The sequence below is a fragment of the Heloderma suspectum genome, chromosome 2 (genome assembly GCF_057233095.1).
Source record: "Heloderma suspectum isolate Gila_16-S chromosome 2, 16-S_ref, whole genome shotgun sequence".
In the NCBI taxonomy this organism is placed as follows: Eukaryota; Metazoa; Chordata; class Lepidosauria; order Squamata; family Helodermatidae; genus Heloderma; species Heloderma suspectum.
Window position 1 is genome coordinate 28,637,052 of NC_139459.1, and position 15,664 is coordinate 28,652,715.

The 15,664-nt window shown below is 43.3% G+C and overlaps 2 protein-coding genes across 2 annotated transcripts in view; one reads left to right on the top strand and one right to left on the bottom strand.

Annotated features, from left to right (window-relative positions):
• The window catches only part of EGFLAM (EGF like, fibronectin type III and laminin G domains), a 183,632-nt gene that overhangs the window by 68,922 nt on the left and 99,046 nt on the right, over positions 1 to 15,664 (top strand). The window contains exon 6 of the mRNA XM_084833097.1: positions 1,021 to 1,156. Within this exon, the coding sequence (XP_084689223.1) occupies positions 1,021 to 1,156 (136 nt within the window). The remainder of the gene's footprint in view (positions 1 to 1,020; positions 1,157 to 15,664) is intronic.
• LOC146352035 (uncharacterized) overlaps positions 1 to 15,664 on the bottom strand; it is a 75,107-nt gene that overhangs the window by 56,279 nt on the left and 3,164 nt on the right. The window contains exon 2 of the mRNA XM_084833098.1: positions 14,292 to 14,338. The gene's annotated coding sequence lies outside the window, so the exon portion shown is untranslated. The remainder of the gene's footprint in view (positions 1 to 14,291; positions 14,339 to 15,664) is intronic.

Genomic DNA, 15,664 nt, shown 5'->3' on the forward strand with positions numbered 1-15,664 from the left:
TCAGATAATTTCTAGCACACAAATCTACCTCTGTACAATACCTATACAAATTGGCTACTTTGTCTACAGAACAGATTGGCTAAAGCGGTATCTCACCCACGACTCAATTCATCGTAAGGTGTAAGTAGGATCTAAATCTGTTTGGACCCATCAGAAACATCTAGGCTGCAATATTATGTTCACTTACCTAGGAGTAAGTTCCACTGAACACTCTGTTATTTACTTCTGGATAAACATACATAGAATTGTTCTGTAACTAATGTGCTCATGCATCAGGGCGTTTGATGCATTTGATGCAGGGCGTTTGACAAAAAAAGACCTTTTTGTCTTTTTGAACATTATGTAAGGGGAAACTGCTTGCAGAACATGTGTATATTAGGCAAAATTATATATAAAAACGCATTTATGAGGAGAAAAGCACCTGAAAATGCATAGAGATTGTTGGGCAAGCTTTAAAAAAAAAAGTCACAAACTGATGCAGAAATGGGATGGAATGAACTGAAGACTGGAAAAATAGGAAACGGAGGGAATCCAGAATTGACAGATTTGTCCACCCTGAAGGGAGGAAGAGGAGTTGGGCAGTAGGGAAAAGACCAGGCTGGCCAGCAACATAGGAAGATGCCTTTTACTGTCAGACATCTGGTTCAGTACTTACACTGAGTGGCAGTGACTTTCCAGGGTTCCTAGCAGGCATATTTCCCAACCTTATCTGGAGATGTCAGGGACTGAACCGGGACCCTTCACATGCAGAGTATGCTGTGCTGCTGAACTATAGCCTTGAACTACAGCCATGAGGCCTAGGGAAATAAAAGGGGTTGCAAGAGCTAGAGGCAAAGAGAACAAAAGAATTAAAACCAAAGACTTTGTTGAGATGTTGAGGGTGCATTATTTAATATAAAATTACTGTTTAACAAGTGAGTTTGATATAGCAAGAAATACTTCTGGGTTTATCCAAAGTGACTGATGAAGTCAACATGATATGATTTGCTAGACACATACCCTCTTTTTTTTTCGTCTTAGATAAATGTATGCCTCCAGATCCACCTTATCAGCCTCAGGTCATTGTTGTTTCTGACTCAGAAGTTGCTCTGTCTTGGAAGCCAGGACCCAGTGAAGGGAGTTCCCCAATTGAGTACTACACTGTGGAGTTTATCAGGTGATCTTTTTTTTTTTTTTTATAGGGTTTGCATTTGAGTGCTGTCTTGGTTCATGTGGATTGATAACTGTTTTAGAATAATGTCATTAATCTGAGTGAAGTTGGTTCTCATTTATTCATTACTTTAAATGGCTCGGCCTGACGTATCTAATTTCCAGGATCTTCTGGATGAAATGCATTATCTAGATCCATTTTAATCTGGCTTTAAGCTTGGTTTGGGGTCCGAGACAGTCTTGGTCACCTTGGTGGATGACCTATACCAGGAACTGGATAGGGGAAGTGCACCCCTCTTGATTCCGCTGGATCTCTCAGTGACTTTTGATACCATCAACCATGGTGCCCTTTTGGACTGGCTGACAAGAATGGGACTTGGTGGCATGGTTCTACAATGGCGTAGGAGCTTCCTGGGGTGCCAGTTTCAGAAGGTGGTGCTAGAGATACCTTTGGCACCTTGACCATTAGCCCATGGTGTCCCTTGAGATTTTGTGTTGTCCTTCATGGTGTTTAACATCTATATGAAACTGTTAGGTGGTCATTTATGGCTTGGGGGTTTGGTGTCACCAATATGCAAATGACACCCAAATCTCTTTCCTTTCCATCTCATTCCAAGGAGGCTTTGAGATCCTGAACCATGGCCTGAACATGGGTTAACAAACTAAAACTTAATCCAGACAAGATAGAGGTCCTTTGGGGGGAGCTGACTCAGGAATTGGGGTTCAACCTGTATTGGATGTGGTAGCACTCACCTTGAAAACAAAAGCTTATAGTGTGGTATTGTTCTGGATCAGCTGTGACCCCTATATAATTGCACTGTGCATATTAAATTACCTGTGACACATGTATTGAACTACATATTGTTGTTGTTCAGTCGTTCATTCGTGTCCGACTCTTCGTGACCCCATGGACCTGTCCTGCGCTCTCTCCCGGAGCGTGCTCAAGTTCATATTCGTTGCATTGGTGATGCTATCTAGCCATCTCATCCTCTGCCGTCCCCTTCTCCTTTTGCTTTCAGTCTTTCCCAGCATCAGGGTCTTTTCCAGAGAGTTTTCTCTTTGCATTAGGTGGCCAAAATATTGGAGTTTCAGCTTCAGGATCTGTCCTTCCAATGAGCACTCAGGGTTGATTTCCTTTAGTATGGACTGGTTTGACCTCCTTGCAGTCCAGGGGACTCGTAAGAGTCTTCTCCAGCACCACAGTTCGAAAGCATCAATTCTTCGGCGCTCAGCCTTCCTTATAGTCCAGCTCTCACAGCCATACATTACTACTGGGAAAACCATAGCTTTGATTAGACGGACCTTTGTCGGCAAGGTGATGTCTCTGCTTCTTACTATGCTATCTAGGTTTGCCATAGCTTTCCTCCCAAGGAGCAAGCATTTTTTAATTTCATGGCTACAGTCACCGTCTGCAGTGATCTTGGAGCCCAAGAAACTAAAATCTGTCACTGCCTCCATTTCGAACTACATATACCGTTACGCATACATGTTACATTCTTGTCAACAGAGCTTGCTTTCTTCATGTAGATACATATATTTATGGCTGCCACTGAAAAGTTTCCTTCTCACAGTTTGACAGTTGTTAAAGATGTTTAGTCAAGATACTCCAACACTCCTCCATTAAATCCCAAGAATGGCTTGTCCTGTCTTCTGACTCATGTTCCTGGCTGTCACTGTGAATCCTCCCTCTCCCAGTCTAAAGGCAGATCAGCTGTGTGAACACCCACACATACACACCTGTATTCTATTGTATGTGTTCATTGGCTTGTTCTCTGTTGGAACGCTTGATGGAGGCCTCATGAATTTTGACTATTGAATTTTGAAAATATCCTATTTTCATACTTACATAGTAATTAGGGTATCTTGGGCAAATCTCAGCTTTTGAGCTATTGTGGATATGTCCAAACTATTTTGATATCTTCATGAGTCATCCAATCCAAGTTCATACATATACATATACATATAGTGTGTGTGTGTGTGTGTGTGTGTGTGTAACATTCTTGTATTTCACTCCTGGTTTATTAACATAAGAAAGTTAAAATTTTAAAGTGAATAAATTGCCATGCAAATGTTCTTAAGTTTAATTAAAGATGTCTCATTCTGTCATATATTTTTATAGTTCTATTTATTAAATACATCCAATAAAACTTGAGAAAATCATTTCTTATCCAGTTTAAAGGCTTGTCTCCATTGTGTTCCTGTGTAGAATGCTGGTGCTGTCACACGGTTTTCTCTGCTATCAATTCAACTGTATTCAAGCTGATTTAATAATTTTGTTAGTTCTGCAATTGAATTCATCCAACCGGTTGCCAAATTGTTTGTGTAACCCCATTCTGAAACTTGCATTTTCCCATGACCCAAGGCAGCAACATGATTTGGAAGCCAAGAAACTGTACCTTAAATATGTTTTAGTGCACTGACAGTGTTCTGTAATGTGACTCTTGGGCTTTGGTGGCCTGTAGGGATTAGACTGGATTATTTTGTTTGTTTGTTTGTTTGTTTATTTACAATTTAGATACCGCCCCACATCAAAGATTTTGGAGCAGTGAACAGCAAGATAAAAGAATAAAATCTCATAATTAAAACAATTAAAACATTTTAAAAGAACAGATTACATGTGGACCATGGACCTTTGACCCCGAAATCCTCACCCTGTTGTCCAGAAATTAACTGTGTGCTTTAACATTAAATCAGATGTCCCCACTTCCCCTATTTAAAATGCAATACAAAAAGCACACAGTGATTGACCCAAAAAGTGATTGACACAGTGGTGGTCATAGAGAGAGAGATCTATTAACAGAAGGATGTGGGCTGGGCAGGGTTGGGGTCAGGTTCTAACGTTTTATCTTTAGCTTTAAGACTGGGAAACATTTGCATCTATACAAAGTTCCATGTTCACTTTGTTGCGTGCATGAAGCTCATGAGCATGCAGGCTACCCCAGTGCATTGATGGAGAGAATGTGCAAAGGAATGCATATGCATAACTTCCCATCTTAATAGAAATGAATGTAGCATTTATTGATTGTTTATATAGCTTCATGTACACAGGCAAGCCTACAAAGACAGCAGACACAGGTGGGGAAGCGCCATGTGTACATTGGAACCCCTAGAGCCCCACCATTTTCATATTGGATGAATTTACAGAGCAATTCTGTGGTCCCTGGGAGGGCATCCCAGGAGCCATAGAATATGGTGGATTTACCTACCCCCAGCTATAGAAGGAGCTGCAACCAGGTATATGTGTGTGGGAACCAAGAGGGGATTCCCACACACCCTTTCCAGCTGCCACAGAAAGTTTCACAGCAGCTCCTCTTCTGAGGTCACCGTTGCAAGCTTGGAAGTAGAGCTGCCATTCGGCTTTTTGACCTTGGAAAAGGGACAGGGCAGGTAGAAAGGGGGTGTGGTGGCGGGCAGGGAGCGGAGAGGAGAGGATGCGGATCTGCTGGATCCATGACCCTCTCTGTTCCCATCTCTGCCCCCTGCCGGGTGAGTAAACTAAATGGGCTCAGAGTCCTGTCTAGCTCTAAATAACGAAGCCTGTTCCAATTGTTGTTGTTGTTCAGTCGTTCAGTCGTGTCCGACTCTTCGTGACCCCATGGACCATAGCACGCCAGGCCTTCCTGTCCTGCGCTCTCTCCCGGAGCGTGCTCAAGTCCATATTCATTGCATCCGTGATGCTATCTAGCCATCTCATCCTCTGCCGTCCCCTTCTCCTTTTGCCTTCAGTCTTTCCCAGCATCAGGGTCTTTTCCAGGGAGTTTTCTCTTCGCATTAGGTGGCCAAAATATTGGAGCTTCACCTTCATTATCTGTCCTTCCAATGAGCACTCAGGGTTGATTTCCTTTAGGATGGACTGATTTGACCTCCTTGCAGTCCAGGGGACTCGTAGGAGTCTTCTCCAGCACCACAGTTCGAAAGCATCAATTCTTCGGCGCTCAGCCTTCCTTATAGTCCAGCTCTCACATCCATACATTACTACTGGGAAAACCATAGCTTTGATTAGACGGACCTTTGTCGGCAAGGTGATGTCTCTGCTTCTTACTATGCTGTCTAGGTTGGCCATAGCTTTCCTCCCAAGGAGCAAGCGTCTTTTAATTTCATGGCTACAGTCACCGTCTGTGGTGATCTTGGAGCCCAAGAAAGTAAAATCTGTCACTGCTTCCATTTCTTCCCCTTCTATATGCCAGGAAGTGATGGGGCCAGATGCCATGATCTTCGTTTTTTTAATGTTGAGTTTCAAACCAGCTTTTGCACTCTCCTCTTTCACCCTCAACAAGAGGCTCTTTAGATCCTCTTCGCTTTCTGCCATTAGGGTGGTATCGTCTGCATATCGGAGGTTGTTGATAATTCTCCCGGCAATCTTAATTCCTACCTCTGATTCATCCAACCCGGCATTTCTCATGATGTACTCTGAAGCTGTAAAAACTTACGTTGGTCCTCCTGCCCTGTCTCTTGCTAGCAGGGCTTTAGATAGACTGAGAACTACTTGTGCTGGCAACAATAAGCAATATCTGGAGGCTAGTACACATGCTAAGTGGATGCGGGGAGGTCCATTCCAGAAGTTATTTTACTTCTACGTTAATTTTACATAGACTTGTCCAAGGACCGAACTACTTATGAATGCACATGAGGGATGGCATAATATTGAATACCCCCCTCCAGCCACAAACTGTTCCCTGCATATAGAAAATTGGCATTTGAGGGACAAGGTTACTCTGCTGACATGCTAGCTTTCCATGGACAATTAGGTTATTTATGTGGGTAAATATTTGGTCATGCAACCCCTTGCTATAGAAGCAACAGTCAAACAACAGATGTTGTAACAGATTTCCTCTACTGCTTTTAAAGGCTCGGAGTGAATGGAAGTAAAAGGTTCGGTCCAAGGGCATTCAACGCTTATCTGTTATTAAGGTCTATTTCTTAACAGCTGCCACTGTTAAGTTATTAGGGGCCTTGAGATATCTTTAAAATAAACAAAATCCATGGGGAAGAACGGTTTTAAGTTTTCAGACATTCGTATCTGTCTGAGCCAGAATTCTGGATTCCTCTGGCTAATCTGGCAGAAAGCCCATTCCCAGAAGCATATAACCAAGCAATTTAAGCAGTTACAACAGTGGCCAGAAAGAGAAGAAATGCAGAAAGAGAAAGGAGGACAAAAAAAAATCTTCTCTGTGTGGAAAGAGAAGAAATGCTTCACCAGAAAGGAGGACAAAAGAGCCTATGCTAATTTATATGTGTGGACAGAAATTTTGAAAGAGTTACTATAATTTAAATAGAAATACACTACTAGGGATGGCAGAGAATTCCGCCACGGATCTCGGTAAGGCCGAATGCCAGTGCATTTGGCCCCCCGAACTCCGTGGCAGAACAGCCTGCCACCCCCCGCCCCCCCACGGATCCCCCCCGGGACGAGACTTACCTGGGGCGGATCTTCCAGGCGGCGGCGGCTTCGGCAGCGGTGGCTGGGGCGGCTGGTCTTCCGACTGGCTGCCGCCACCGCCATTTCCAGTCTTGTTAAAAAAAAGAAAAGAAAAGACCTGATAGGCTACATAAATCTTTACGTAGCCTATCATGGCTGGGTGGGTTTAAAAAACAAAACAAAACTGCGTACGCAAATGGCGGTGGCTATGGCCGCCGCCATTTGCATTCCTTATTTTTGGCCATCTTAGTCTATGTAAATATTTACGTAGACTATGATGGCAAAAATAAAGGGGAACGCAAATAGCGTAGCGGGCGCTATTTGCGTCCCTTTTGGATTCGCCGTTTTAGCCTTCGTAAACATTAACGTAGGCTAAAACAGTGAATCAAAAAGGGATGCAAATAGCATCCCGCTACACTATTTGCGTTCCCCTTTATTTTCGCCGTCATAGTCTACGTAAATATTTACATAGATTAAGACAGCCAAAAATAAGGTACGCAAATGGCGGCGGCCGTAGCCGCCGCCATTTGCGTACGCGTTTCCCCCCCCCAGAGCCCTCTGCGGCCGGAAATCCAGCTGCGAATGGCTCTGGGCTGGGCTGGGCCTGGCCAGCTGCTCCGTGGAGCTGCCGTTGAGCACAGCCGGCCACCAAGGATTCCGGGGGGGAGGGACGGAACGTCTCCCCCCCCGTCGAGGATTCCAGGGGGAGGGACGGAACGTCTCCCCCCCCATCAACATAATCCCCGAAAGGTAAGTCACTTTCGTACATCCCTACATTTCACAATAATGGGACGACTGTGATGAGATGACTTGGGAAGGATGAATCTATCAGCTTTACTTTCTCTACATTCAGATTCTCAAATTTTCAAGTTCCTTCCATCCCAAACATAAAGAAATGTGTGAATTTTGGTAAAAATAAGACAATGAACTGAAACTGAATTTTCATCCATCGGCACTGGCCAAATTCAATAGATACATCTCTTCCCAGCATGGAGAGGACCATAGCTCTCTTCAAGTACTTGAAAGGTTGTCACAGAGAGGAAGGCCTGGATCTCTTCTCCATCATCCCAGAGTGCAGGACACAGAATAATGGGCTCAAGTGACAGGAAGCCAGATTCCGGCTGAACGTCAGGAAAAACTTCCTGGCTGTTACAGCAATACGACAGTGGAACCAATTACCTAGGGAGGTAGTGGGTTCTCCCACACTGGAGGCATTCAAGACGAGGCTGGACAGCCATCTGTCAGGGATGCTGTGAATTGGATTCCTGCATTGAGCAGGGGGTTCGACTCAATAGCCTTGTAGGCCCCTTCCAACCCTACTATTCTATGATTCTAAGTTTCTATATTATATGCGCCTGTCATGTAGCTGTTAAAATGAGGAGCAAGTAGGGGTGTACGAAACCTTGCTTACCTGGCTCCACCGGGTTCCACAGGTGGGGGGAGGCGATCTGTTCCTCCCCCCGGAATCCTCGACGTGGGGGAGGCAATCCGTTCCTCCCCCCCGGAATCCTGCCCTGCCAGCTCTGCTCCGTGGCCAGGCTGCGGAGCCGCTGACCAGGCCAACCCGCAGCGGGGCCTCCAGCCGCTGCCGGGCTGGTGCGGACGCAAATGGCGTCCCCTACGCCATTTGTGTTCCCGCTTTAGCCGTGATAGGCTACGTAAATATTTACGTAGCCTATCATGGGCTACCATAGGGATGCCAATGGCGTCCCCTATTCAGGATGCCATTTGTGTCCTCACCAACCCGGCAGCAGTTGGAGCCGCCACTGAAGCTGCAGCCACAGCCAGGTAGGCTCCGTTTCACGGGGCTTTTGCAGGGTGGAGGGGCAGGGGGCTCCAGTCTGCCACGGATTCCAGAGGGGGCGAATTCACTGGAATTCGGCCCCCCTTGTATCCGTGGCGGAATTCTCTAACATCCCTAAGAGCAAGTCAGAAAAAAGAGGTGGCGACCCTAATTCAGCACTAACATAGTTGAGTATGTTAGCGCTGAAGGGATTGAAACTCAGACTTAAGAGCTAAGCAATCAAAGCTGTGGGTCTGGATGGATGAATTTGTCAGTTCCTTCCACATTCCATTTTTTTTTCTAAATCTCAAGTTCTTTCTGTCCCACATATGAAGACATTTGCAAATCTTGGGAAAACCTTATAAAAAAACTTACTGAAACAAAATGCTCACCCATTCCTATAGATGACCTGTGTTGTCTTCTCAGTTGGCTGTTAGGCAGGTGCCACCTGTTGATGGGCAACTTCAAGGCCTCTCCCTGGTCTCCCTTCTTGTGGTTCTTTATCTTTACATTGGACTTGGACTTGACAGCTCTTCAAATAGAGGATGAATTCAAAGAGAGGAGTGTCCTCTGTAAAGTTGGAAACATGACCACCTTTATGGCATACCCCTTAGATGAAGCTCTTAATTGCCTACAATGTTTTAATGAGAAAACACACACACAACAAGAAAACAGTTGGGGCTCTTAATTTTAAACAATAGCTTCCAGGTACTTTGACATGCAGGGGGCTGCGGCTTAGTGGTTAAGACACTGAACTGCAGACCGGAAGGTCGGCAGGACAGCAGTTTGAGACCTGAGTGCCGCATGACGGAGTGAGCTCCCGTCTTCAGTCCCAGGCCCAGCTCCTGCCAACCTAGCAGTTCGAAAGCAAATTGCAAGTAGATAAATAGGTGCTGCTTCGGCGGGAAAGGTAACAGCGCTCCGTGCACCTCGGTGTTCAGTCATGCTGGCCACAAGACCACAGAAGCATCTTCGGACAGCACTGGCTCTTCGGCTTAGAAATGGAGATGAGCACCACCCCCTAGAGTCGGACATGGCTGGCTAGGGACACCTTTACCTTTACCTTACTTTGACATGTGAGCTCAGGTTGAATCAGGCCGTTCTTAGTGGGCAGCGTTCGCAAGTAGCTTGGCACTTCCAGATAACAGAAGCTCCCGATTGCTATACTGGCTGTGGTTTTCTAAGAGCAATCTATTGAAGCCTGGATTTTCACAGTTCCACCAACATTCTTTACAGGAACAAAGCACAGAATGATCTCAGGTGCATATTCCAAATATGATTCTGACCAGTTAAAATGCTGAAGCAACATCTGTGTCTGTCTTTGGAGAATAAAGACCTGACATTTTTGTTTACCCACACAGAATTTGTTCTGGTTTGGGAGTCTTTCCTTCTAGCATAAAACATTCAATCCCAAGTAGTGCATCATAGTTAGGGTGGCCAGATGCAAAAGGGGATGGGACTCCTACACCTTTAATATTGTGTGGCCACATGTCTTCTTTACAGTGGGCAGTCCTCTATTTGAAGTGCTGTCCAGTCCAAGTCTGGTTTAAAGATAAAAAAAACATCAAAAGGAAAAGCTAGGTCTTGAATAGGGATGCAAGATTTTGTTAAATCTGTTCCATCTGTGTTTTGTGGATTGTCGGGCGTCTTTCATTCCATCATTTGCTCATTGACAGGATCAGAATTTTTTTACCAGAATTTCGTTCTACTGTTAATTTGCATTAGTGCTACTTTGCATTAGCACTAACGTGCACTTTTGTAAATGCACTGATCGGCATTAGTTAATGCTAATGCACATGTGAATTTGCACAAATCCTCCCCCAAAGTGAAAAACTGGTCTGCAAGCCTGCAGAATCTTTGTGACTTGGACAAGGTCATTCAGAGAAACTGGGAACTCATTTGAATCCATTGTGGATTTTTTCCATATAATTATAATTTCTAAATTTGCATCTATACATACAAATTACCGTATGCAAACTTTATGTAAATCAGTGTCCTCTTTTGTCCTCTTTTTTGGTGATGCGTTTACTCTTTTTTGGCTATTCATCAGTGGCTACCCTAGAAACCAAAGCCAGGTCCAGTTGTGAAGAAAAGCGAATTTCAGTGTGTATAGCTTGCACAATGAACTGTACCTACAGACATTCCCTCTTCTACACATCTGTTAAAAGTGCATGAGTCCTGTCCTCTTTTGCATCTGGCACCCACTAGACAGGATGTAAGAATTAGACTTGGGAAGTCTTAAGTTGAAGCCCCGTTGAACCATGAATTTTGCTCTCTAGCTCCCAGTTCTTTATCCATGAAATGGGCATAGCCTATTCTGCTAAGTTGTTGTGAAGACAAGTAAGATGAGAACTGAAATGTACATATATAAAGCCCAAATGGCCATGGCAGTTTGAAGTGGCTTCTACCAGGTTTGACTGCTACAACAGTTATGGCCTCTCCTGGACAGGGATAGCTTGATCACAGTATACAACTGCTAGTAACCTCAAGACTGGGTTACTACAATACACTCTACTTGGGGATGCCTTAAGGTTGATCTGGAAACTGCAGCTAGTGTAGACTGTAGCAGCCCAACTGTTCTCAGGAGCTGCCCCTTTTCATCCTGTAACTCCTTTTCTGAGGGAACTGCACTGGTTGACCATCCACTACTGGGCCAAGGTTTTGTTTACTGGTGAATAAAGACCTAAACAGCTTGGGACCAGGATACTTGAGAGAGCACCTTCTCCCTTACCACTTGCCTCATCACTGAGATCATCAGATGAAGCACTCCTGGTGGTTTTGCAAAGACCTGCGGTCTGTTTTGATTTCACTTGGAGCAGAGTCTTCTGTGTATTGGCTCCCTCTCTGTGGAACTCCCTGCCTGTTGATGGCAGGCAGGCACAGACATTGTTTCATTTTGGCACCTGCTGAAGACTTTTTTTTTATTTAAACAAGCATTCTCTGATTGACCAGCCAGGGTTTTAGTGACATAATCTGATTTTAAATATTTGCATTTTGCATTTTGATTCTTTTATTTTTCCTGTTTGGGAATCTTGTTAGGTACAGAGCGCTACATCAGTCCTATAAATAAATAACCTTTTAAAAGCTCTGTGAAGACGATTTTTTTTTAACCAAAAGGAGACTATATAATTTAGGGTGAGATATCCGCTGACATTATAAGCTGGTATAACTTTTAATCTGCTTCATCTTCATGTTTGGAGAGACAGACCTATTAATAAAATAGGGCCTTAGCTATATGTTTAATGGAGATAACGTCATAGCAATAGTCTGTGAATTACACACTGCAGAGTATTTTTCATGATATTTGTGACTTCGCATTTGGATAATTACTGTCATTCATAAAACTGTAAGAACATTTTCTCTTTCCCACCCCCACCACCCCACCTCAGAGCTGTGCTTGTTGGTTCAGCTAAGTATAAACTCTGCATTATGGACTTTTGGATTGCTAGCAGATGTTTTTGTTGGAAATTATTTCCCCTCATGTTTTTTTTTTTAAACTTTAACGTTGCACCTTCTTGCAGCAGAAAAAGCCTTTCCAAATTCAGTTGGACATTAATCAAGAGGAATGGTTGTAAAGGGATAAAACAGATGGTACAAGTTGCACTTTCATGATAGAATTCTCCTCCCAGATACACCTGCAGGTGTTTGGTACGTAGTGGTTAATAAATTTGTGCCTGACGTTTCTCAGGGCTGTTATGGAATTTCTATCAAAGCCATTTCAGGGCAGAAATTGGTCCTCTAAGCCTTCTGGATGCTCTGGTCACTGGGGCATCTTAAAACATTATATTATAGACTTTTGCTCTTAAAGATATTGTGCGGGCTCCTTGGTGGACTGGGGTTTTTTTTAGTAGGTGTTTATATTGCTGCTGTAGATAGGCCAAATACTGAATTTGCTATGGGACAGGAGAGAAGATTTCTGTGGAATTATCAGGTCTTCAAATGGATTCTTTTCAGAATGCTTTAGGCTATCCACCAGAAGCGGTTGGTGATGTCATTTGTGCAGCCTAGTAGTATGGAAAGGGAGAATGCCCAAGCATGTAATTCATAATCCAGTTGTTTGGCCCCCTTGATTAATGTTTAGAGATTTCTTTATAAGGAAGTCCTTGAAAGAAAATTAAAATAAGTAGAGATGTTTAAGCCAGCTGTTTTGCTTTTTGGAGAATTGAGACACTTTCCTAATGCACCAAGCAGCATCTTAAAATGAGATTGCCTTCAAATATCTGGACCTCACTGTATGCAGTATCTGTTGCATGTACAATGCCATTTTAACAAGCAGAAGTTTTAAGCAATGGAAAAAAAGTGTTTGCCTATAAAAACTAAGGCTGCTATTAAACAGAAAAGGGAACAGATGCTCTTAATTAAGAGAAACAGTGGAGGACTCAGTTTGGATCAAAAATAAAAGTTGAGTGGTCAAATTAATAGGCTGCCCCTTTCTTCTAAGCATGGGGAAGGCAACAGGAGAAATTTCCCTATTAGAGCAGGCACTGAGGTTTGAGACAAGACAATATTTTAGGGTTGAGTCATTCTTCCTTGGGCTGTAGTGTCCCTTGTGACTAGAAAGTTTCATCTCTCAAGTTCACAAAGTACTGACCCATTTGACCAATTTGGAATGAACAGTTGCAAATTGCACTCTTATTCCTGTGTCCGCCTTTCTGGCTCAATGGAAATTGCTCTCAAATGATTCCATTGCTATAGTATTGACTGATAAAAGAAGTCACGAGTCAATGTTGGCAGTACCTTTAGGCTACAAATAAATAAGAAATACATTGAATGCTTGTCATGTGCTATAATTTTCATTAAAATACCCCCAGAGTTGTTTGTAGCTAGTTCCATAAACAAAAGTAGATCTAAAGGTTGAAGGTTATTTCCTGCCATAAATATTACAAGAACATCCAAGAAAAAGGGATAGCAGCTTAATCTTATCTTTAGAAATCACTCCAGGCCCTGCTATTTTGAGAGCCTTTCATATGAAAGGCTTTAGTGAATTGATGTGGGGTGCAGTCCTGTTTGCCCCACACATATACAGCAACATGGGAAACTGCCCCATAGAAGACAGTATAGTACCCTTGTCCTGGGCTGCCTCTGCAATACTTAGTATTGTAGTCAGGCTGCTCTCATGTCAGTCCTTCTGCATTTCCCCTATGAACATCCACCACCTCCTTCTACAGACTTTGCGTCTTGATTTTGCTTCTGTTTCTTCCTGGGGTAAAATGAACAGCTGCAGGTCCTTTTCTTGGAATGAACAGAGTGGCCCCAGCACTGAGTGCGCCGCCATGTCCCGGCACAAATGTGACCTGGAGATAGGCTGGCCACTTACCCATCCTCAAAAGATAGCAAGTGCATCACCAAAAAGCAGAACACAGATTTGCTTAAATTTGCATATGCTAATTTTTATGTAAATATGTGAATTATTACGATGATGTGGTTTAGGTATTTTTTATTGTACTGCATATTATTTTAATCATATTTGTAGGCGACCCTGGCATCTGCAAGGATGAAGGTCAAGGATGGTTTTAAAATGATGTCATATAAAATAAGAAATAAAGTGTACAAATAATTACTATAATTTAAATAAAAATACAATACATCTCACCCTAGCGGGGAAGATTGTGATCAAGTGACTGGACCAGTGTGCCTCCTCAGCCTGCTATTCAGGTGCTCCTTTTGTATGGCTCTCTACTTGGTACAGACTGGACACCTTTTCACATAGAGGATGCTTTTGAATTTTGAATTTTATTGAATTACTGTCACAGCACAGCCACTAAAAATACCAAGTATGAAATCAAGCTGACAAATTCAAATAGAAGCTGTAGGAGAAGAATATACATAAAATGGCAGATTCAACTGGAACTAGCTTCAGTGACAGGATCTATTAGTATCAGCTAGTAACTAAGGATAATTATACTGAAATTTAACTATCTGATTCCTGATGGAACATACCTGGGCACAAAATCTTGCCACCTTAAGAGTAAATTCATTGGTGGAGTCTGAAAGAAGAAGGGAGGAGTAAAACTTATCAGATCTGTCTGGAAACTTAAAATTGCAGCAGTATAATGGGAGCAAATGTCCCTATAATATAAACAGTATGATAAAACATGTCCAGCTGTTTCAGCCATGACCCATTGGCAGGGACAACAAACACGTTGAGAGTAAGGGATTCATAAATATCTCCCCCCCTTCATAGATCACTGCCTTGTTGTGGCAAAGGGGCTTGCGTAACTCAGTGAAGCCATAAGCTATGACGTGCAGGGCCACCCAAGACGGACAGGTCATGGCAGAGAGTTCTGACAAAATGTGGTCCACTGGAGAAGGAAATGGCAACCCACTCCAGTATTCTTGCCAAGAAAACCCCATGGAACGTATCACAAGGCTAAAAGAGATGACGCCGGAAGATGAGCCCCTCAGGTCGGAAGGTGTCCAATATACTACTGGGGAAGAGCAGAGGGAATTTCCAAGTAGCACCAGAAAGAGTGAAGCGGCTGGGCCAAAGCCGAAAGGACACTCAGCTGTGGATGTGTCTGGTGGTGAAAAGAAAATCCGATGCTGTAAAGAACAATATTGTTTAGGAACCTGGAATGTCAGATCAATGAATCAAGGTAAGCTGGAGGTGGTCAAACATGAGATGGCAAGAATGAACATCGACATCTTGGGAATCAGTGAACTAAAATGGACAAGCATGGGCGAATTTAATTCAGGTGACCATCATATCTACTACTGTGGGCAAGAATCCCTTAGAAGAAATGGAGTAGCACTCATAGTCAACAAAAGGGTGGGAAAAGCAGTATTGGGGTACAATCTTAAAAACGATAAGAGTGATCTCAGTACGAATCCAAGGCAAACCATTCAACATCACAGTAATTCAGGTCTATGCCCCAACCACTGATGCCGAAGAAGCTGAGGTTGATCGGTTCTATGAAGACCTACAACACCTTCTAGAACTAACACCAAAAAAAGATGTTCTCTTCATCATAGGGGATTGGAATGCTAAAGTAGGAAGTCAAGAAATCACCGGGATAACAGACAGACATGGCCTTGGTGTACAAAATGAAGCAGGACAAAAGCTAATAGAGTTTTGCCAAGAGAACACGCTGATCATAGCAAACACTCTTTTCCAACAGTACAAGAGGCGACTCTACACATGGACATCACCAGATGGTCAATATCGAAATCAGATTGATTATGTCCTTTGCAGCCAAAGATGGAGAAGCTCTATACAGTCAGTAAAAACAAGACCTGGAGCTGACTGTGGCTCAGATCATGAGCTTCTTGTTGCAAAATTTCGGCTTAAATTGAAGAACGTAGGGAAAACCACT